Source organism: Protopterus annectens, chromosome 2.part2, assembly GCF_019279795.1.
Source record: "Protopterus annectens isolate FY-2018-M chromosome 2.part2, PAN1.0, whole genome shotgun sequence".
Classification (NCBI taxonomy): Eukaryota; Metazoa; Chordata; order Ceratodontiformes; family Protopteridae; genus Protopterus; species Protopterus annectens.
In genome coordinates, this window is record NC_056730.1 from 751359194 (window position 1) to 751384639 (window position 25446).

Genomic DNA, 25446 nt, shown 5'->3' on the forward strand with positions numbered 1-25446 from the left:
GCTTGCCACTTGACTTGTCCCCACAAACAACACATTCAATGTGCTGTTGTTGTCCCGAGTTGGGAGCCCCTCCGGGGCCCTTGTCGCCTGCTGTGCCCGGTGTGGAGGGCGGCCCTGGCTGTCCTGGGGTCTGCGGGGTGTGCGGGGCAGCTGTGGCCGCCTGCTGTGGATCCCTGCCCGGCTGTGCTCCGGCTGCCGGCCCGCCGGCGACGTCGTCCTGCGGATCTCTCCAGCTGCTAACTACCATTGCCATATCTCGGGCCCAGAAAGGAGTGCGGGGCGATGACCGGATACCAGGCGAGGAGGGCAGCGGCAGCACCGGGCTTAACACAGTTGACAGTATAAGGAGGCAGGTGAGTTGTTGCTGCCACCCCAGACAGTGCTTTCAGGTTTATGTCCCCTTTTTCTTGACCGTACAGTTGGACAAAAAAATCGAAATGAAATTGACGAGCTTAAGTCCACTCCAGACAGAGGAAATTTGCAAAGTCAGACTTGATGCGGGCGATTAAGCCCGCTAGCAGTCCGTGTATGGAGTGGAGTCGACATGGGAAGAGATGCTTGACGTTCTGATGGTGAAAGAGACTGAAGTCCAGGCACCGAATTAAGCTCGGCTGTAGAGAGAAGCGTCGGGGGGCCAGGTCCAGAGCAATGCGCAGTCAGCCATTCAGGAAGAAGAAGAACCAACCGACAGGGAATGAGGACTTGCTGTGAGGTGAAGAAGAGTGGGATTGGGTGCACAGTGAGAGATGCAAGAGACAACTGAAGTCAGAAGTCACAAACACGAAAAACAGAGCCGACTCCTAGACACTGCATAGCCTACAGCCAGATGCACAACATGAGATCCAAAGTATGGCGAGTTCTCTGCAAATCCTCGGCTCCTGCTGATGCTTCCTTCGTGTTTCTTCGCTCCTTCACAATGCTGTAGAAACTGCTTCTAGCAAATGTTTTTGTTGCTGATGGTACTGGTGGAGGAGGATTTTTAAAGTCGCGTAAAAAGTCCTCAGAAACAATATTTTAAAGGAATACATCAATAATAATAATGATAATGCCGCTGTTTGTTGATAATATTAATAATGCAATTGGACTCCGCGTCACATCGTCCCTGCAGTTTGTTCAGCTTTCCAGTAAAGAAACTGAATAGAATTAAAAAGGAGCACAAAACAAGAGGGTTGACCCTGTCCGCCAATCCCTGGTGAACGGCTTGCTTCTGAGGTACTGGTGCCGGTGCTGGTACTGGCCCCAAGGAACAGCCCGGTTCTGGCAAGCAGTCTGGCGCTGGCGGTGTTGTGCAAGGAGGAGTGCGTTGTTTCCGACTGGGGGCTCCGCGCGCCGGGCTGTATATAGTGAACTTTGACACGACGAGCGAAACTGACCCGTTTCTATGGAGATTGCTGCCTTATAAGGAGCTCGGTGTCAAGGAGGCAGCAGCCGAGGAGCAGGGGCTGCCGGCAGCAGCCGCGCGCGCGCGAGAATGGGAGAGAGAGACAGAGAGAGAGAGAGAGGGGGAGAGAGAAAGCAGCAGTGACAACTCGCTGGTCAGAACCCCCATGTGGGTGGGTACGTGGGGGTGGGGGCGAGGTAAATAGGAGGTTAAGGTTAGCCAAACCTCTTTCTCGTCATTGGTTGCAGCCCATCTCTTTCTTTTTTTCCCTTCTTTTTTATCTACCTAGGACTTTAAGAGCCTACCGAATACCATTCACTTTCTGTTCTTTATGCGATACTGTTTGATTTTGTTTTGTCTTCATTTGTGCAGAGCTATAGAACCCCGACAAATATAGCAAACGCAAAAAAAAAAAAAAAAAAAAAAGTGCGTGAAAGTTATGTAGATCAAGATGCAGCTTGAGAAAATATGGAACAATTGCTTCTTATTTTTGTAACATTTTGTTTGTATATTCCTTATTGTTGCGTTACCACTTATAAAGTCCTGTATACCTACAATAAACAAGACGTATTTACTTCTCTAAAACGATGGAATCTTTAATCTTGTTCTAATTCATACTGAAGTTGTGGTATAATCAGCTGGGGCCTGAATCACTGAAATACCTTTAGCAGTCACATGTAAGTTTTATTTTCTTAAACTTTATGGATAACAAAAACTCAGCGCTTGTTGCAACTGCCAATTTAGGAGACCAAATGCACTTGTTGGTGATCCAAATTTACGGTTCACCTGAACTTTTTTTTGTTACAGGTCTAGGTCTGAGGCTTCTATGAGGTCTTCTGCTGCAGGGGATGCCACAGTTGTACTGAATGCATCATTCTGCTAGCACTAGTCCCTGTGTCAAAGTGGGAACAACCCTTTGGGCGTTTAACAATGTGAAGACCTGTGAACAGACAACCGCCTTTGAATGCAAGTGCTGGAGCTGCCTGCCATCTAGCGTACGACAGGCAATTACAAACGAAACAGACAGCACCCATACCACTGGGGTATGTATAGCCAACATTACAAAATAACGGGCATATCCTTCGTTTGTGTCTTTTGCTAGAATGAATGCGTTAGTTTTATTATTATTATTTTTTTCGCCTATGTCTGAGTTTAGGCGTTGCACTGATATACCTGCCCCGTAGAACAAGTCGGTTGACTTTGCAATGGTTATTTGTTGTGACGGAAAGAAATGGGATTTAAGCGTCGTGATTAGTACTCTTCCAAAAGGCAAACACTTATTTTAAGTACTATATGTAGAAGTACTCGAAATTTATATCTTATTAAACTGCACTTGGGAAAAGAAAACGGGCACAGTAGCATTACAGTTTGTAAGCTTTAGAAGATTTAGTCTTGCTGTTAAGAGCATAAGCCTCAGCTTTTTACCCTTCAGTGAATACTTAACATTGTTGTTTTCTAAGGCATTTATATTTAGGAAATGCATAGGAGCACATTAGATCTCCTAGCTGCAGCTCTGCGACTGCACAGAAATGGATATGGATTATGGACTGATGCTATTAACTATGCAACAGTAGTCTGCATTCCTTTCTTCTTCTTCTTCAGTCCCTATAAACTCTTGGTTTTGTCTGCTACACAGTGAAAATGAAGGTGAAACGAATACGATTAAAGCAGACAAAGGGAAAGTTCTGTAAGTGTACCGTCAACATTTTGTTATTCTGAATTAGGAAAGAGAGAGAGGGAGGGAGAGAGAGAGAGAGAGAGTAGACCGACGACGAAGGGGTGGGAGAGAGAGAGGGAGGGAAGGAGGGTTGGGGAGTTGGGGGTGGGGGCGGTGGGAGACTGAGTGCAAGCTAGTCACACACAGAAAGCGAGAGAACGAGTTGGGTAAACACAGAGAAAGTGGACACTGGATGTAGCCTCTATGGGTCTAATTTTCTCCGGTCGGCAGTATTTAGACTATACTTCGAAGGACTTAAAGTCACCAAAACGCAGAATAATACCAGGCAAGTGAGTGAATATATATATATATATATATATATATATATATATATATATATATATATATATATATATATATATATATATATATATATATATATAGGTAACCTGATTCTTCTGAAGTGATGCATTGTACTATTGTATGGGTAGGTAGCATAAACAGCACAACTGACAGGAATGGCTTGTCAGCCTTCAGTAAAAATAAACACATATAAAGAAAAATCCACTTCGGACATTATGGAATTGTTTGTCTTGCTTTAAGAGATTAACTTGTAGTTGTGCTGTTTGTGAGTGGCCTACGATAGTCCAGCATTACTCTAGGTATGTACATGCTGTTCTAAGAAACCTGAAATATATTTATGCAAACTGCCTTCTTTAGTCGTGTGCGTATGTGTGTTTTATTTGTACGTAGATTGTTAGACGGATGAATCACACACACAAACACACACACGCACACACACACACACACACACACACACACACACACACACACTGGTTAATGTAATTACAGTTTCATCTACATTTAATACACTTCGATGGTTCATTAGCTGTCTTGTGTTTATAGCTGTGCTGTATGTTCTGGAAATGGATCATTTAAATATAATTCAGTAATTAAAAGGCAGGGTTTGAAGGATTGGTATTTTACAATGAACTTGGTACATTTAAGCAATGCGCAAGCTCTATAATAACTGGCTATGGCTGGAGCTAGCAGACCTAGCTTTTCCAGTATAAATGATGTGGACGACAATATTTTCCACCGTTAATGATGAGTCTGTTTACCACAAGATTAAGTTTGCATATTGACAGTTTACCTTGTGCAAAACCAATAGCTATACGTTAATCTGTTAGAATAAGCAACGTATTTACAAAGTTGGTATCACTTTTACTGAAATGGTGCGTAGTCATTTTTAACGAGTCAAATACAAACACTGACAAGCATCTAGTGCACATACACCAATAAAGGCATTCATAGCGATGAGCAACGTGGAAACAGAAGATGCATGCAGGTGTGTGTGTGTATTTTAAGTAGCAAAATGAATAGCTCAGTCCAGGAATTAACAGGTGTCTAAGGACAGGAACCAGTTACCTAAAAATAGAGACACTCAACAAGCACTCATCCATTTCTCTCTCTCTCTCTTTATATATATATATATATATATATATATATATATATATATATATATATATATATATATAAATTTAGCAAAGGTGTAATGCTAACAAGTGTTGTCACAAAATGCAGATTTGTTTTGGAAGTTTGTGTTTTTATCTTTATTATTTATAATTAAAATGCTCTCTCTCTCTCTATTTCTTTCTGATGAAGTTCCAGACACTGAATAAAGGAACGAAAGCGCTCAAATACCAGTTCGTCCTGTCTCTTTTTCAGCTTGGTGAGAACATTTTCCTTTATTTTATAATATATATATATATATATATATATATATATATATATATATATATATATATATATATATATATATATATATCAATTTACTGGTGGAGATGTAAAGAAGCAGAAGGCCTGGGGTTTCATTAGCAAATTGAAAGCATCATAGATACCTTATTACACCATGAGAACAATTCCACATACAGACTTGAATCTACACATGACATTTTATTTACTTCAGTTCTCATTACATTTCTGTAGTAAATTATATGCTCACACATTCAATGAAACAATAAACCGCGTCTGACAATTGGCTTTTATAGCCACTGTTAAAAATTCTTTGTATATATAGTCAGTTACTGGGCACATCTAAGACAAACTGACATTTTCAGAATTCCTGTTACACAGTCTTTGAGTTCAGCGCAGTGTAATACTAATCAGCTTAAAATCTATAAAATGTCAGCAAAACTAATACATTTATGTGTTAGCAATGCAATCAATGCCCCAGCATAAGGAAGCTCAAAGCAGTGAGTGCGGAGTCAACAGTATAGAAATATCACAATAAAGCGAATTTACCTAAGCAGTATAGATGTGGACGTGAATCTGCTGTCAGTTGATCATTTCCAAGTAGGAATGAACATGTTTAAAATGCAACATGTTTTGTATTGCTATTCAGCTGCACCATGACAAACATACCTTTCAACTTCTTTGCTTAAGAATGAGACATAACGCTAAAAAAATAAATAAGATAAATATCACAAAATCAGGGACAGTTTTAATTACTGTTCAAATTTATTAAAAAAATAATAATGGAACAGTTTTGTATCAACATGCATTTTCTGAACAGTAAGAAGTGTGAAACGCCGTCTGGCCTTATTGACTCATTGTAATCATCGGCTATTTAGCTGCAAAGAAATTAAACTTTTTACGAGCGACATTGCAAACATGTAAAAAAAATCGGAGATATACTGCAAAATCGATAGTTTTTAACCTGTTTACCATAGTCTAGTCAACACAATTGTCTGTGCCTGAAACCATTGAATCATTGGATTGCAATAATATTTGGATTGACAAATGGCTGGGAAGGGATGACTACTGTTTATGGGTCTGAAACATTGTTTTTCGGTGAAACAGTTTAAATGTATTTATTTTTTTGTGTCTTATTAGTAACAGAACTACAAGCTCATCTGATAGCCTCTCATGTGTTCTTTCGTCATCCGCATTTACGTCTACCGTCTACCTATGATGGAAATTCTCGACAAAAAATGTATTAAACAGTTAAAACAGTATTTAAAACTGCTTTAATTTACTCTCTCTGTTTTGCCAGACTTGACATTTTCTGGTTACCGCGATATACAGTGTTTGAATTATTCTTTTCTTTGAAACTTGCTTTTCATCAGTCTGTTTATTAGCATTTGTTTGTCAAAACCCTCAACCATTTTTCTTATACATTGTTACAGGTCATTTCAGCCTTACAGTATGCCATCTCAGCCCTCCTTTCTTAACTTATTAGCATATCTAAAGGTCTTTTCAAAACACTTTTAGCAGAAGGTTACACACACACTGCTGAATCACATGCATTAGTGACATTTATTTATTAGAGAACAGTCCACTCTGGTCAAGTAACTTTCAATCGCCAGGAACCTGCTGAAATACACGTTCAAAACCTGCATAAAATGCAACCCCATTCACTATAGATGACTTGTAATACCGGGACACACCCAGTCATGCCTGCAGTAGTCTGAATTTCATTTTGTGCAGTATTGAAAAGAGTTTCATCTCCTTGTCAACACTGGGTTTCTAGCAGCTGCTTAAAGTCCTAACTAGATAGACACTGCTTGTTGTAAGCTAGGCCTCCCGAACCATATTGTTTCTGCCTGTCCGTGTGCTTCCCCACATGTGGCTAGACAGCCATTCATTTTTCTCTCTCTCTCTGTCCCTCTTCATTTTTAAGATCTGAAGTCTAAAATATCAAAACAGCTTATACAATTTGAAGAATTTAGTAATACGACTCAGTAAACGCAGGTCTGGGAGAAATTGTTATTCATCCAGAAAATCCCGAACCAAATATTTGTTTATTAATTCATTAATTTAAATTTGTTACCGGTTAAATACAACACATTGGAATTCTTGACATGCATAAAGGTAAAACAATAGACGCAACGCAGGGTATTATTCAACATTTTAACATTTGGCCAGAGATATCATACAATCATCATACATCATCATGTGCAAATGACAAATAAGAGGTTTATCAAGTTTCAAAAAATTGTTCAGCCATTTAATTGCGCCATGGAGCTGAAGAATTAAAGTTAGTAAGTAGTAAGTTTATATGTAGGGGGTGCTGCTCTGTATATGGACGGTGAACACACAGAAATGCATGGCGGACCGAAGGGGCTGAAAATCCTACTAGAGAAACTATCACATTTAAATGTCTGCAATATAGAAGAAAGAAAAAGAAAGAAAAAGAAAGAAAGAAAAACACATGGCAGAGAAAACGAGGAAAAAATGTACTGCTGATGTAGGGTGGATCTCAGGGACGGATGTTTGTCTGGGTGGGTTTGGGGAAGTAGGGGCAAACTAATATCTGGGTTGTTGAACCAGATGCACTTTCTTTCTTTCTTTGAGAATATATTATTAAATTTCGATCGGAACATAGTCTAGGACTATCCACCTGTCTCTGTCTATCTATCTATATGCGTGTGTGTGTGTGGTTCTGTCAGAAATGACCCCAGAAGAAACGTAATACGCACTGTAGCAATTATTGAAACAAAAGACTCAGATGGCATTTCATTATAGTCCGGCATTCAGGTTTACCATTGGACGTTTATAACTAAAGAAAACCGACTAGGGTTGTTACCTTTTCAGATATCCGAAGTGGGACATATTTTTAGAAACATGAGATTTTGCAGGACAAAACATAGCCATGGCCAGTGCAAAGGACATAATTTCATCTCTTTGCCGACATAAAAACTTATTCTTATAGCATTTTAGTTGCTCTTATAACAGGTGCTTCAGATACAAAATAACTGTTTATGTAACTATTAAAGAAAACTTAGAAAATATGTTTGTTCTAAAATCTCAGGACATTTGCAAATTTTAGACCCCTCTCCATCCCACAGGACTCAACCGCCTAAAGAGGGATTATCCCTCGCAAAGAGAGACAGGCGGTAACCCTAAGTTACTCGCCTTGGCACTTGTTGCTTTTTATTACTAATCCCTTATAGTTTCTGCTGTTTTTAATAGTACTTGCTGCAAGGAAGACAGAGGTGCAATTGCACCTGCTTCGTGTGCATGCACCACTTCAGGTGTCTCCCTTAATATTTTAGTTAATTGGAAATCTGAAGCAGTAATCGGTCATTATTGAAGCATGACTTTATTAATGATAAACTTTGTGAGGTGTCTTACACAAGCATGCTCAAGTTACAAAAAACATTCTAACAACACCAATTAAAACGTTCAGTAGTCATTACAATCTTTCAAGCCAATACTTCCAGAAGTTCCAAACATAATTCGTTTACCATGAAATATTAAATTAAAAGCTAGCCCATTCTTCGCTGACTCCTTAGCGGTTATAAAACCTATTAGCCAACGTAAGTGCTGTTATGCATTCTGCACTGAATCTTTTTAGTTTTTAAGAGCTTTAGTCATAGGTTGATATGTAGGTACTAGGCTATCGACCCAAGGGCCTAAGTAAACCTAGCCAACAAGGTCCCTGGCTTACGCCACCCAAGAAAGTTATTTTCCTGTGCCCCTGTCGAGCAGAGCCATAGAAGTGATCCCCGGGTTAGTGATCCCCGGGTTGTATTTCCTATTTCCCATCCACTCATCAAGATTTTTCTTGAAGAGTGCTAATGAGGAACTTTGCTTTACAATTATTGACCTTATATAAAGTCTTACTGATGTTATATTCAACTGGCGTTTAAATTAGTAGGTGAATTGAATCACTCAGCTGTAACTTCACTAGTCAAGGATATAACACAAAATGGCCTAATGGTTAAGGTGTTTGCCTTGCAAACACAAGGTACAGGGTTTGAATCTCACAGAGGATAATTGGCTAGGCTTAAAATGGCTCGCAAGGGCAGTTAGCCTAGTACTAATCTATGAATCTAAACAGCAGCTTTAACGTTCAACACAAATACTTAAAGATAGTTGGTATAACCCCCTATAGAGGTCAAGTCCCTTTTACCATCTGGAAACGTTTAATTACATTAGTAGTGTGGAAAGACAATGTACAAAGTGCGCCGTACAAGCGACTGGAAAAGATTTTGCATGTCTACATGCAGAACGAGGGTAAAGGCTGGAAAATCCTTTGGTGGGCTTTTATGGCCTTCCTCTTGCAAGTCTTTTAAGCTGCCTTGAACTCGAAGACTGTGGCTTGTTCTTTGATAGCAGGGTGATGAAGATATTGCTTGTGGGACTTTGTAGCATTATTCTTTTACCATTTCATGATAGTTTCATGGATGGGTGTTATTAGTTAAGTACAGAGCATATGAGAGCATGCAGTTTTTTTAAATAAATAAGCCGTGAATGTAACAATCTTTTCCAAAAAATATTGTGATAAAAAACTTGCCTCACATTTATACGTTCTGCGGTCGGTCATGTTCCCTATATAGTCCAACAAATAGAAAATCGCTAAGGATTTCAAAGTAATTTCCACAGACTAGTGAAAAAAGCTAAAATGGTACACATTCCTTCCATTTGTTTCGCCCTCTCTCTGCTCTTTCTGTGCTCACATATCCCTTTCTCATCTGAGTCCTTCAATTCTGTTTGGCGTCCAGTAGGTAAAAATGTCAAAGGAGGAAGTTTTATGTTAGTCAGTCCTTGAATATTCTCGTGTTCGCGTTGCTCTAACAGTGAAGAGAATGCCGCTTAACGTCTTTTTTTATTTGGATCAGCTTCTCATCAGATACAGTGGCACTCTCAAAAAAAAAAAAAAAAAAAAAAAAATATATATATATATATATATATATATATATATATATATATATATATATGTATGTATATGTGTGTTTGTGTGTGTATGTACCCGTATTATATCATGGATGAAACCAAAACGCAGAATTTGAATTGGCACACCTTTAAAAGATCAAGGTAAATAAGACAAGTGTTTTTTTTTAAATAGTTTACAGCTTGGAAGAGAAAGGGATGGTGTGTGTGTGTGCGCGTGCGTTCGCGCATGTTGGGGGGGGGGGGGGCTTATTATCGCAAAAGAGGTGTCCTTCGCACTTTTGTATATGATACTCAATTATAGAATACCTTCCACAGATTCACGCGTTTATCCGAAGTAGAATTTGGCGTGAACAAGACTTGGCAATCCCCAACTCCAATGCATCGTATTTCAGACGAACATATCCATACCATCTTGATGTCAAAGACAAGTACTATGCCACTGAATAATTCTTAGTCCTTCTAATAAACTTGTCGGCAATGCAAGCATATTATATTGAAAAGGATAAAGATCAACCTCATAAATAGATTGTTCTATTGTTGTCTTTTTTTATTTGTTAAATTCCTACTGATTAAGCTTCTGTGTGCGCTCTAAAGGGGATATGAGGATATGCCCAGTTAAACTAATGTGGTGACACACATACATGTGTGTGTGTAAACTGATGTCTACGTATGTATATATGCTTAACATGCATATGCTATAAACTGACACGCATATGTAATCTATCTGTGTGTCTGTCTAGCTAATGTGTAAAGGCAATAACATAAATACGGAAATACACACAAGTGCATTTCTGAAAGGAACGGAAAATACCTGCCTCAGTTATCAAATGTACAATAACATAAGTTTTAAAAGGGAACTTCAACTGCACATTTAGTTCCTCATGACTTCTGATATTTCAGGTAAATTACAGTTCTCCATATGACCAGTGCCATTGTCTCCACATTGACCTTCACTTCCTGGTGTCCGATAGCTTCTACCATTCATTTACCTCAAAAGAAGGTCACAAAACAGGACTGTTCAGGATTTGCCTTCTCCTTAGATTAATTCATTCTTCATTTCTCATGTAAGCCATTTATTTAAAAGTAACCACCACAGTAACTGCATTTTCCGTTCTGAAGCTCAGGTACCCCTCTTCCGCATGACTGACCCCCCCCCCCACTCCTCAACATTTTCGTTAAACTGCCACATCATAACCAACCGCATGACCCATTAAATCATTCTATTGCACGCTACCATCTCGTGATACTTTGCCATAACTCTTTAACGTTTCATAAAATTCCTCATCCTCACCCACTGGTCTGCGTTCTACTATCGCTTTCTGAAACATTCGCCATCCTAATTTGCTTCTGACTCATATGACCATCTTGTCTCCCATCCGCCTTCGTGTTCTACTTCTTAGGTATAACACATTCGGGTACCTCCCTGGCAAAACTAATCATTTTCACTCCTGCTCCCCATCCAGTTTTCCACTTCTTTCCAATTCATTCAAAAATTTCCTCCAAATTTCTTTAGTTCGCTTGTACCCACAAATGTATTAAACAGCCCTCTTGTTTGTCCCTTATTGAGGGCATGCACCCTTGCGTCTCATAAAACAACCCCTCCAATGTGTAAAACCAGCAATAAATAATTAATTTGCAGATCCCAGCACAGATAACAATATACCTGATACACGGTATAATTCCCTGCTACGTCTACCCCCTCTCATCTTTCCGTATTGCTCCCACTTCAATATATCCAGCAATACTTCCATATTAGTCTCTACTCTTCCATCTTAATTTCCCCCTTGTAAAGCCATGCCTCACAATGCCCAGAGCTATACCTCATAACTTTCCATGATTGTGCAGAATGTCCCTGATATATCACATTTTGCCATTTTCCAATTAAAATGTTTGATTTTCTGGTAAATCACTGATTTTTATAGTTACCCAATACTGGTAGCCATTAGAGTTTCAAATTTTTATTGTTTAGAAAATGCACCTTGATACAAAACCTGTTGCTTTATTAACATTTTAAGTCAATTGGGGAGTTGGGTTTGGCTTTATTGGCCTGAAATTGTCCATTAAAACGACGAAATAAGTCATGGGCATTCAGAATTGCCAATTAGCTGAAACACCTGATGTTCATAAGGATCATTTGCATATACCCCATGTGCCTCTGATACAAGAGGTTTGGGAGGTCACTTAGTGGAATTTCTAGCTTTGCTGGAGTTTTCATTTTTTTTTTACATTTTAAGTCAATTGGAATTATTAAAATGTCCTCGATTTTGGGGAATTTGTCCCCTGTAGCTTTGGCTTTGATCAGAATTATTGAAGAAAAAATCGAAAAGTATACAGAAAGCTTAAGTGATGACCTGGAGTGACTCTTATGAATAAACCTATAAGAGGTGGAATACCTAGGAAAGTGGATGGCGCTTAGGCTCAACTGGAGCAACACGGTATTGGTGACGGGAAGGGAGATTGTTGTACTGTACAGAAAAAGACGTTAGAAAAATACACGGATTACAGAGGAGATGTGTTTAAAAGGATAGCGGGAAGAAGTATAGCTGGCTAAAAATGCGGATAAACGCAAAGGCAGCATAACCTTGGGGTAGAATGATCATAGTGGAAGCACGGGACCTGCTTAATATTATACTTGGGGAATTGGATGGACCTGTGGCATTTAAATGAGCTTCAGAAATCGTGAAGTTTCGTGTCGGGAGAACCGGATCATACCTCTCAGCCTCTTAGAGCAAAAAATCTGGACAAAGCCTAAAATGATGGAGAGACAAATAGGAACATATTTTAAATATTGCTCTTACAAACTTATAAAGTTGATAGAATAATAAGTTTTGCATTAGCATGAATTTTCTGAAGGATGTGGAGTCTTAAACTCAAATGTTTATCATTATTTAATGACTTCAATCCTCAGCTATTTGCCCGAAGATTACAGATTTTAGGAGGAACACAAGAAAAATATGAGGCAAAAATCTGAACATTCTGCAAACATTTGTACAGTTGAGAGGTATGAACCGGATATGTTTAAATGCAGACAATTCTGTTCGTCGCAGAAATGGGACACAATTTTAAAGGAAGAAGACACATTCAATGCTCGAGACGGGTGCACTATGAATAATGGCGTCGAATTTAATCAGCACTCAGTTATTCGATCGTAAAACATCTAAATCATTGGCTGGTCGCTATTCAAAATAGTGATACTTTAAAGCTCACAAAATGCGCGCGCACGCGCGCAAACACACACACACACACACACACACACACACGCACACCTCAACTGTCGGCGAATTTCAGGGATGTTTCCAATTTTGTCTCAGATTTTACCTCTGTTCCTCTTAATATCTCTTAAAACTTGTGATTTTTGGAGAAAAAGGGTGAATTGCTACGTAATAAATAACAATAATTAGAGTTATAATCTTCCTTTTCTTCAGAAAATGTCTATTAGTTCAAATTATCTTATTTTGCCATTTCTCAGGTTAATAGTACTAATGTTTTAAAAACGCCCCATCGTCCCTGATTATTTCTGGTTTTGTCCCTGATTCTGTTGAGAGCTGTGCAGCACGCACGCACGTGCATTCGCACAGGCACGCACGATGTTTTCTTCAATTTTGCAAAAATTGAAGTGTGTGTGTGTGTGTGTGAGATAAGACTTGACTATTGATCAGCTAGTGTAGTAGTTTGTCAGGAATAACAAATATTTTTATAATAATATATCAATAAGATGAATCGCAATAAAAGTACAACTCATTTTGCCTTGAACCGTTATTATTTGATGAACAGCTTATACTTAGCGTTGGTCAGGGGTAGCACAGTCTGTATGGGTTATTTTCTGTTTATTTTAAGGAGCATGGATTAGCTTTATATATCCAATGTGCAAAATATATACATTGGTTTAATTTTTCGTTTGACTTTACTTATTTACTTTATTTACATTTGTTAATATCCAGTCGGGAGTTCCTATTTACAGTGGTGTCCCAAGGAGGGAAAAATCCAAATATTAGTATGAAATACTTAACAATTAACAGTAACGTATACTACAAAGTCAGCAAAGATTTTTGGCATGGATTTTAAAACACTTCACATTTTTCCTCATTATATCCAAGCAATTGCTGATTTTATTTATACACTGCCTTCTATACTGGATCGAAACGCACCTACCAAACGCCACTCCCTCCATACCTCTCAACTATCCAGATTTTCTCAGAATGTCCATATTTTTGGTCTGTTCCTCATAAAATGTATGCTTTTCTGGCAAATAATTGAGGATTGAAGTCACTAAATAATGGCAGGAATTTGAGTTTCAGACTTCATACCCATCAGAAAATGCATGCTAACACATGATCTTTTATTCTAACAATTATCTAAAGTTTGTAAGAGCAATATTTAAAAATTGTCCCTATTTTCGAGCCCTTGTCACCACATTATTTTTGGCTTTGTCCAGATTTCTTGTGCTAAGAGGTTGAGAGCTATGCCCCCCCCCCCATAAAGTTATGTTAAGTTGCTAGGCGGTTCTCTTTGTTAATGTAGCCAGATAAGTCATTCTATCATTCTAGACGTAGTAAGCTTCAGCCTCAATATGAAGTGCGACTAATTGTAGACAAAGGGGCAAAAGGACTTTTACAACTAATTTCTACGTGGAGTTTAGCTTCACGTCTTTAGCGACGGGTAATTGCTTTACAAATCACACAATCATCCTTTATTTGTAATGTAAGTGTTACTTTACTCTTGAGGCGACACAGAACCCATACATAAATCTATCAACACTTACTTCTATGGCATTTACATGTAGTTTGATAACCTTGAGTTCAGTAGCTTCAGACTAAAATTATGTGGTTATTTTTTATAAAGTGAACGCGAATTAAATTATTTTAGACTACTAAACATTTTTTTTCTTTTCATTATATTATCCAATGATAATATATATTTATATAAACGTTTGCTCTTAATGTGTTAGCATAATATTCTCCATCTCTGCCTTTTCATTTCTGACAAGTGAGACACTTAGTAATTAGATTTTCCTATAAAGTTTCTTCAGAATTATGTGTAGTAACAGTTATGCCAACTGAGGGTTAAAATAATTAATTCTATTTTTTTCTCCTCGTGTCTAAATTATTTGTGTCGCACATTACAAGATACTCATTTACTCTAAGACTCTGTAGGCAAATTACAACTTCTTTGTTAACTGTCAAGGGAAAGTAGATATACTGAAGACAAAAGATGGGATGCATTTTAATAGCTGAAAAGGCATACATGACTTTGACGTACATGACTTTGCCACACAACATGAATTTGTATTTTGCATACCTACAGCTGCACCTTTGGAAGCACGCATTTAAATGGTGGGTATTGAGAATCTTACGTGGAATAAACCGGATAAATAACAAGATACCTATTTAAAATCCTGCTAAACGTAGTCATTGACACAGGTGAGAACTACAAATAATGGGTATTTTATGACCACGATAAGCGTGTAGGAATGAATGTAAGAAGGGTGCTTGCTTATGGATGGACATCAGTGTTAGTGCATATGTTCTGGTATGATTATCTCCGTCCCTAAACACCAGGCACACATCTCTTGATAATTTACTAAGGAATGTTCAGAGCAACCACAGACAGCTTACTAAGATTTTGAAGTGATTTTTGCAAAGAAGAAGACGAAATCACGTTCATTACAATATAACACATTTGCCAAATAAACTCGGTTCGGTTCTTCTTTGTGTTACTTCAAAGAAATGAGCCTCACCCTCTTTAGTGTTAAGGACGACTATAAAGAGTTCGTTTGTGTGCATGCCTGTGTCTGCTAGTATGCGGATATACCTGTTCACACAATAGCTGCGTTAGCAATATATATGCCACTTTAATACTTTCCTTGTCGTTTATCTATACTTGTTTATCTATAAAATTGGCTAGTGCAATCCTAAAATGCCATAATGTGTTAACAACAACAGAAAATCTTTCTAGCCCGAGGCACAGCAAGGTATGGGCATTGAGTAACCCTAATGCTGAAAGTCTGGCTACTTGCAATTAACAAGAAGACGACATTACTAACTCAGCGTTATATTTGTTTAAGGGTACATTGAGTGACACATTTACCTGCACTAAGGTAATCGTTCTATAAATGTGAGTGTTTGTATTTATGTTTTGGTGGTATACCTTCCAACTCTCCTGATTTTTGAAGACTGTCCAGATTTTTGCCTCATAGTTTTGGTCTGTTTCTCATAAATTTGTGGTTTTCTGGCAAATCATGGAATTATGACAGGCATTTAAGTTTCAGACTTCATATCCTTTAGAAAATGCATGGTGATGCAAACTTTATTATTCTGTCATCAACTTTCTATCTTTATAAGATTAATGTTTAAATGTTATCTGTGATTTATAACCTTTACCTCTCCATCTTTGTTGGCTTTGTTCAGATTTCTTACCATTAGAGGTTGACAGGTATGGGTGTGAGACATTCAGACGCAACACTCATTAACTGAGGACCCTGCCAGTATTTATTTTGCACTGTTTTTGCTCCACTACATTAAAGGGCCATCTACTTATTATTAATAAATTAATATGAATAACTGTATTTTTGTATGCTTCACAGGCGTTTAAACTGAAAGCACCGACGCTGTGTATTTCTACTGCCGAGTGGTCCTGTAATTCTCTATGGGTTTAGTTCTATATTTTCCCTTTTACAGTTACGAGAACAGCTCTCCCTCTTTCGTTAAAAAAGTGTAATGATATTTATATGTATCACGTGTATTATTTGATCCCACTATTAATGAGACATTATTTTGTTGTACATATCACAGAGCACACCTTTAGCAGAGACAACTGCACAATACCTTAGGGAAGTTCTTTCAATGCATATTTTTAAAAGCATCAGTACTTCATTAATAACAAAAAAAAGAGGAAATCTGGCCTACATAAGCATTGTCAAGTTACAATATTGTTCTAACAACACATTGTATTGTAGGAAACTGCATTTTTCATCATACTGGCATCCATCTACACACCCGCAAATAAGTAAGAAATAAAAGTTAGACCAACTGTACAAAACTGACTGATCTCATTCACTTTGCAGAGCATGCACAATCCATTTTTACGTAGCATTTACTTGGGGCTGACAATATCAAGTCACACGTGAATTTGTATTTTCTTTTGGATACCGCTATTACTATACTTAAGTCTGATAATGCCATACTTATTTCGGCCACATCTATGCTTCCCACCTCAACTGTACCAGATAGATACAAATTGCAAGAAGGCACAACAGCATAAGTAAGAGCGGCACCATGGTGCATTGGTTAGTTTTACGTTTTACAGCACTTGATTGGTGGGCTCGGTTCTTGGTTCGGTAAAAAGCCTGCCTGTTTGTTATCTCTGTGTGCAGGTGGGTTGATGATTTTTAAAGCTGATGTGTGTGTGTGTATTCGAGTGGGTTGAGGCATACCTCTCAACCTCTTAGAGCAAGAAATCCGGACAAAGCCGTAAAAGAAAGTGAGACAAAGGTCCAAAAACAGGGACAATTTTTTAAATATTGCTTTTACAAACTTAGAAATTTGATAGAATAACAAGTTTTGTATTAGCGTGTTTTTTTTTTCGGAAAGACATGAAGTCTGAAACTCAAATGCCATTCAGTCTTTAATGATTACCGCTAATTTGCCAGAAAACCCAATTTGTATGAAAATGGACTAAAATATGTTGCCAAAAATCAGGACATTCTGCGAAATCTGTACAACTGAGAGGTATAAAACCGATGTGTATGTGCGTTCAGGTGTGTTGAGGACTTTTAAAACTGGTGTGTGTGTGTGTGTGTGTGTATTCATTAAAGAGTGACGTACTTGAAGTAGTGGTGGCAGGAAGAAAGGCAATGTTTCCTTTATAAATATATCTATGTATGTGTATTGCTCCAGGGTAAGATGCATAAGGCCTAACTTATATTTCCTTGCATTTGGACATAGAGTATGCCCTTGCAGCACTTGTCTTTAACTTTTAACGCATTTCCTGTCTGTAGCTTGAATTTATCTAGTAACGTCTTTTTATTATACTACATATATTTACTTATTTATGTTCTTATATACGCTGATCTGTGTTAGAAATGGACGTAACCGAATTCCAGTGGAGGCCTGGGAAGAAAAACTCCGCCTGAAACACTGACACTGTCACACACACACACACGCACGTTTTTCTGTGAAATCAGAAGGCACACAAACAGAATTGTAATGTCACATACATTTAATTTTCTTTTAAAGCGGAAAGCCTATGTGTACCTTAAGTTACTGAAGAAAAAGTAAATAAGTGACGCACCTGCCAGTTCACTAGACCCAGACGCTTAACCGGGCTTTCTTTTTTGAGACTTTCCATAATTTTGTTCATAAATAACTGCAGTGAAACAAAGTTAGAAGTGGCTATTTAATCCATCTGATGTGAATTTACAACTTTGAACACGGGGATTCATTCTAAAACTATCATTATTAAACATTAAAAGTAAGATAAACCCATGGCGTGAAGTATTGGATAATCAGTTTTAGTCAGTATTTACTTCAAGTCCCCAGCACATACACAAACAAAAGTCGTTAATGCTTGGGCAGGTTATGCAGACTGAATTACCAGTCTTGGCGTGCATCTTTCCTTCCTTCTGCAGTAATGAAATATCTTTGAAAGCTTTGACCGCCATTGCATCCCTTGACCTTATTATACTGGACTGGTTGTGCCTCCAACTACTGTTGTAAACATCTTCCCAGGTCACAACGTTTGTGGGGAAGGGGAGCCACGTTAAGGCAAGTCTGAATCTTGATAATCACTGTTTATTTGGTGAGAAGCTGAAGCAGGGCTGGTGCTAGCATTTTGGGGGCCCCCAGCAGATGTCAAGATGGGGGCCCCCTAGGCACTTCCAGTCTATGTATTACCCTGTCACTGCCACCCTTCCTAAGCAACCTTTTAGTTCTTGCTGAAAACTTTTAGGAGTAGTATGCACAGACTGCTTTTAGCTACAATATTCTTACATTACAAGACTTGTGTACTACACTGTGTTGGCCTATCTCACAAAAAGGGACAGTTACTGTTACTGGCATTTAGTTGCAGCAATGATATCCAGTAATGGCTTGAACAGAAATTATGATTAAGTAAAGAAACTATGTTGCTGTTCAGCTTTAGTTTTCATTTCATCCTTTCAACGTACATTTCCTGACCAGAGACAGTACTGTAATAACCATTTAGGAAATAAGAAAAGAATTTCAGTTTTATTTTTTTTCAAGGAAGGCATGAGTTGTACCCAAGGCTTAATGTTCAAAGATGACAAAACAGTAGCTCACAATATACCAACCTTTTTTTGTCTGGGAACTGCCTGCCTCCCAATCCCCCCCCCCCCCCAAAAGAATGCTTATGCATCTCTCTGGTGTTAGACTGGGATGAAGGCAGAGGTTCAAATTGCCACAATCATGTATTTCAACTGACTGCTGATATACAGTACATATACATATACATAGTATGTCTCCTCATTCCTCAACCCAAACTGTCAAAGGCAGCCACCTGTATATGTGTCCTAAGTGTGCTTGTGAGGAAAGTGAAAATATAATGATTATAGTAAAGTATTCTACTTTGTTGTGCTTACACAAGCGGTAGTAATCTTCTTTGTACACCTCTGAGGTATGTGAGAAAAGTAAAAGAAACAATGACCACACTGTCCTCAGCCCAAACACAAGTTATAATGACCTTATGTGCACACCTCTGAGATCTGACTGTGAGGAATAATGCCACAATCCTGCAATCTACAGCAGCTTTCTGTACACACACATCTGAACAGGGCTGGTTTTAGAATGGGTGCAGTAAAGAGCACTGGCCATTATCAGCTTTATCCTAACAGGGTCATATCACAGCCCTGCTCAGGTTAAAGAGCATAATTAGAAAAAATATATATATTTATTTCACCTAATTTTCCTCAAACAACAGTGTTTGTGGGGCCCCTACATAGTCAAGGATGATTAAGAGTGCCCTCTGTATCCATTTATACAGTGTAGGGAGTAGGGATCCCCCAGAGTTTTAGAAGATCTAAGTGTCTGAATGTTCGGGGTTACATTTTATAACTTACTTTTGAAATATAATTTCTTGTTAGCTACAGTTTTTACTGACACTCAGAAAAAATAATGTGTGTGTCCTGGCATTATTGCATGTGTGCACAGATAGAATTCACTAACATTTTTACAAACACACACACACACACACACACACACACACACACACACACACACACACACACACACACACACTCAAGCATAAGCCATGGCAATACTAGTTTTGTACTTATTTCAGCAATCCATTGTGCAACACTGGTACCAACACACCAAATCAGTGACTGCTGTTAAGCAGTTGTCAAACAGCAGCAGGGATGGTTCAGTTTTATTTACCTCAGCGAGAATTAATTCAAACCTGTCACTGCCCCTGATTTCACAGACCTTCCCTGATTTTGCACATAATTTTGGTCTGTCCTTTGTAACAAGTTTGATTTGCTTGTAAATCATTCAGGATTACAGTCAATAAATCCAGACATTAGAGTTTTACACTTAATGTAAAAAAAAAAAACACGTTGATACAAAAGGTGTTATTCTATTACCTTTTTTCTTTGAACTAGAGTAATATTTAAAATGTGTTCTTGATTTTGAGCCTTTGTTCTGCTATTATTGGTATTGCGCTGAATTATTCAGTGAATAAGTTAAGAGTTACAGTATCTGATATTCTGCAAGTATTTATAAAACTCCCTAAAAGAGAAAACCATCCCTGAAGATTAGAAGTATTAGCTCTTCGTAAAATCCAAGGTATGCACGGACACTGGTCACACGGGCCTGCTGGTCTCTCTAGTACTTACCTTGCTCATGTTCATTATCAGCTTTATCCTAACAGGATCATATCACAGCCATGTTCATGTTAAACAGAATAATCATGAAATTAATACATTTTTCTCCTCATTTTCTCCAACCAGCAGCAGTTTTTGTGAGGCTCCCACACAATGAAGGATGATTAAGGGGGCCCACTTGCAGCCACAGGTATTGCAGGTACCTAAAGCTGGCTATGTTGTTAGTTTTAGTGTAAAGAATATCCACCAGCATGGCTTAACTAAGCCATGGGCACTATGTTAGTGGTAAAATATTTAATGGAATTGTGAAGGCTCTTCCTTGATAAAACACTGTTACTATGAGCAAAGATATTTTTGAATTTAAAAGGACATATAAAAAAGCATTACTACCCACCTGGTTTATTAAGTATACAAGATTGATGTACTAGCTTTTGTTGGTTTGACAGACATGTTACAAAATATCAAGGTAAGATAACTTACTGTGGTTGGGGGCTCCCCCAGGAACAGGGGGCCCCCAGCGACCGCAGGGTTCACTGGTGCTTAAAGCTGGCTATGGGCTGAAGAGCCCTTCTACCCATTTCCTCTAGCAGCCATATTTGTTACTTATGTTGGTCAGAGAATACGACCAGTTGATTAATGTCACAGTCACTCACTCTCTTTCATGCACAAAGGCACTATCTATCTATCTATCTATCTATCTATCTATCTATCTATCTATCTATCTATCTATCTATCTGTCTATCTGTCTGTCTGCCTATCTATACACAATAGCTCTCAACTGTCCAGATTTTCACATAATGTACTGATTTTTGCATCATATTTCTTTAGTCTATTTCTCATAATATTTGTGGTTTAATGACAAATTACTGGGGTGATCTGAAGACTGAAGTCACTAAGTAATGACTTATATTTGAGTTTCAGACTTCAGATCATTCAGAAAATGTATGTTAACACAAACACTGTTACTCTAGCAACTTTCTAAGTTTATAATAGCAATATTTAAAATCTGTCCCTATTTTTGTGCCTTTGTCCCACCATTTTGTCAGGCGTTGTCCAGATTTGTTGCTCTAAGAGGTTGAGAGATATGATTACAAACACACACACACACACACACACACACACACACACACACACACACACACACACACACACACACACACACCTATATATATTGAGACACACACACACACACACACACACACACACACACACACACACACACACACACACACACACACACACACACACACACACACACACACACCTACATAAGGAGTGGATACTTCCACTTTCTTAACAAAAGAGGGATGTGTTGCAAAATTCAAAGCTGTTTAGATTTTAAACCATTTTCTATAAATATGTGTACTTGGTACTTTGGATGTAGGTATTTAAAAAACTCACTTTAGGATCAAATAAGTGTTTTGTTTTAAAGAACCAGTACTAAACAAATATGAGTTTATGTATTTCACATATCACAGTGTTATTATAGATTACTTCTCTTTTTTCAGAAGGATATTGGCAGATTGGTTGTCTTAGGGCAGGTGGATGACAACTCTAACAAGGAAGCCACTTGAAATAAAACATCAGACCACTAGTAGATATCTGGCACACAAGCTTTGACATTTTCAGATATCTTTTCCACAGACAGGCCCAGGATAAATTGCTTGTTAAATGAAAGGTTAAGGTTGACAAAGTCAAAGGCCTTGGTCAGGCTGATGTAAACAGTTTTAGCTAGATCACCACTGTTCAAGGCCTTTATGAATATAATTGGTATACCCCTTCTTTGCAGTATCCCCTGCTGGGCAGTTTTCTGTTTCTTTGCTGCTGGACAGGACACAGTATATGTTCTTCTTTTTCTTCTGCTTCTTTAAGTAAGTAATAGAAATTATACCAACGATATAAATCTTCTTTTAATCCATGGGAATTAGTAAATCGTCTAGTACAATTTAATTAACTTTTCTTAAGGGTCATGGATTTGGGGAGCATTGGTACAACAATAAAGAAAAGCTTGATTTTCAGTTTTGTTGGTTAATGTTTTTAAAGTGTTACGTTACTCACATTACTTTTGATTTTTTTGGAAACTTGGAACATCTCATAGTGGAAAGTATTCTTTGTAAAGTTATGACATCTTTTCAAGTGCTATTCCTAACTGTTTAATGCTAAGGTACACATCCAATTAGTTCACATAATGTTTTTGCAAAGTTTTATTTGTTTACTTATTTTATTTTATTTAATTTTATTTATTTTACATTTGTTTACTGGGGAAGTCCAGTTGGGCAGAAAGGCCCCTTTTCAGTAGAGGCCAAGAGAGATCCACTAGTTGGAAACATTACTTTTTTCCAGGATATTTTTTTACCAAGATGATTTTGATCTGTCTTCTTTATAAATGCTGCTTGTAAATATGTAAATATGTAAATAGTATACTCACATTCTTCTATTGTTGTTTTATTCTAAGCTCAATCTAAGCTACTAGTCATTGTTACACCTTTGTAATACGATGTTAACAATTCTTCTGTAACTTGTTACAATTATCTCTAAATACTGCAACGACTGTACTTGTGGAGCTTTCCTCCCAGGGCCTCCGCAAAAAACGGACACCAGCTGTCCAGTTGGACAATCCCGGTAAACAAATGTCAAATAAATAAACAAAAGAAATATAAACACCGCTGTGAAGGATAATGGGAAATAAGTGCTTAAATCAAGTGCTGCTAATTAACCAGTATTGTGACTGAAATTTTGTTTAATTTTGAGCTGAATATTTTTTTGGGGATTATGTGAACTATTATAGACATTTAATAACAAGATGAGTCTTTTCCCTTTTATGCTCAGGAGCTTGTCTTGGTGTTCTTTCACTTTGCAGAGTCATCAAAGTCCATGGATTCAGATTCTCTCTGAAAATGTGATTCTAAGTTCTTAGTATTTCTAGTGCTGTGTGGAAGATCTGTTTATGTAGCCAGTATCTCCCAATGACGCTGTTTTCTATTTACTTGGTACAGTGTACCCCTTTTCTTTTATTTATGAATGTATTTAATAATCTGGCACAAGAGCTGCTGCACTCATCCACACACACACACACACACACACACACACACACACACATATATATATATATATATATATATATATATATATATATATATATATATATATGGGTCTAGGACATATACTCGACTAATCAAATCACCGAAAGTCAAAATCACGCACACAGGACAACAAAAACGGAAACACTCAAAAACACAGGCAACTGAATATTAGAACATCGAAAACAACAGAACGGCAAATATGTACAGATAACACACACACAACACAAACACTCCAAAAATAAATACACCAAACACATACACTTAACATAACCATACAACTAACCCTCCACTAAATCATACATACACTACAACCTATACATTTACCTTAACCCAACCCTAACCCTAAAGTCCGTGACTACCTCACACACACCTTACCCACTCCCTAACCCTAAAGTCCCTATCACACATACACCTTACCCGCTCTGTAACCCTAAAGTCTCTATCGCACACACACCTTACCCGCTCCCTAACCCTAAAGTCCCTATCGCACACACACCTTACCCACTCCCTAACCCTAAAGTCTCTATCGCACACACACCTTACCCGCTCCCTAACCCTAAAGTCCCTATCGCACACTTACCTTAATCCAGTCAGTAACCTCTGCTGCACCTATTTGCCGTTCTGTTCATTTTGGTAATCTCATATTCGCTTATCTGTGTTTTCGGTTGATTCCAATTTCGGTGTTCTGTGCACACGAGATTCACGTTCGGTGATTTGATTATTCGAGTATATGTCCTAGATCCATATATATGCAGAAACATTATGAAGAATGGGATGAGCATAAGAATGCGATGAGCGTAAGTGTAATAAATTTAGCATTTGTGTTTTAAAAGTTGCAATTCTTTTGCTTAAAGCATGAATGCAGGTAAACTTTATGAAAGGGAAATTAGATAATCAACAGCCTGTATGAGTAATTTCCTATTGTGTATAGTAAAACCACGAGAATAATAATTAAAACATGGATTCACTTAATCTGTTAATTTCTGATACAAAACATGTTTTGCTAATGTCAGAGACCATCTGGGTTGGAAACATGGTAGAATTCATATGCTTTGCTCAGTGCTAGTGTAAAATGACTTCTGACTTTAGTTTCTCATTTCAGATCGAGAACATTCTATTGGTCGGTAAATAATCCAGGGTGTGTTTGGTGTTTACTTGATGGGTTAAGTGCATCCATGAGACAATAGATTTATAACCACTACTCCAAATAATTTGAATAATTTGAATAGAACTGCAGTGGTGGTGCTGCGGTAGTGTTGTCGTCTTACAGTTAGACGTTGCCCGTTCGATTCTCAGTTAGAGCGTCTTCTGTGTGGCGACATGCATGAATGGGCTTCCTTCGTTGAAGGTTGTGCATTAGGCCCGGCAAGCCAGCACGTAAAAATCCACTGCCAATCATTAGCAGACCGGAGTTCCGCTGTGGTGACCCCTAACCGGGAAAAGCCGAAAGACACACACAAACTCCAAATAATTTGAATAGCCAAGTCAGGACTTCCCTGTTACTGACATTTTTTTAAGGTCTGTTTTACATCACCACTTGCCTTCTTATTGTTATTATAACAATGCCCTCCAGTGTCACACCAGTTAATTCTTGTGCCTATTTTTCCATGTGGGGGATCTTGCAGCTGTGCTTTGGTATGTGGTTAGTAGATTTAGCTGTTACTCAAAACATTTGGTCTTTCTAAGACATCATCCTTCAGGGTGAGACAGAACTCTAGATAATGACCATGGATCCTGAAAGCTATATTTATATATTTCCTCCCCAGCTGACATTGCTTGCTAATCAGTAGAATGGCTTTTCACACCCTGG

The 25446-nt window shown here is 38.1% G+C and overlaps 1 protein-coding gene and 1 long non-coding RNA gene across 7 annotated transcripts in view; one reads left to right on the forward strand and one right to left on the reverse strand.

Moving 5' to 3' along the window:
* NR2F1 (nuclear receptor subfamily 2 group F member 1) overlaps positions 1–1504 on the reverse strand; it is a 13686-nt gene extending 12182 nt beyond the window's left edge. For both annotated transcript variants that reach the window (XM_044064139.1, XM_044064138.1), the window contains exon 1: positions 1–1504. This exon is cut by the window's left edge and continues 174 nt beyond it. In XM_044064139.1, coding sequence (XP_043920074.1) covers positions 1–253 — 253 coding nt within the window. In that variant the 5' untranslated portion in view covers positions 254–1504.
* Positions 1505–1558: 54 nt separating this feature from the next.
* Positions 1559–25446, forward strand: part of LOC122795801 — a 123760-nt gene continuing 99872 nt past the window's right edge. For 2 of the 5 annotated variants that reach the window (XR_006363860.1, XR_006363858.1), the window contains exon 1: positions 3227–3388. This is a non-coding gene — a long non-coding RNA (uncharacterized LOC122795801). Of the gene's footprint in view, positions 2059–2188; positions 2425–3226; positions 3389–4701; positions 4771–25446 lie in introns of those variants that run through there. The other 3 variants (XR_006363859.1, XR_006363857.1, XR_006363861.1) reach the window with 3 other exon arrangements.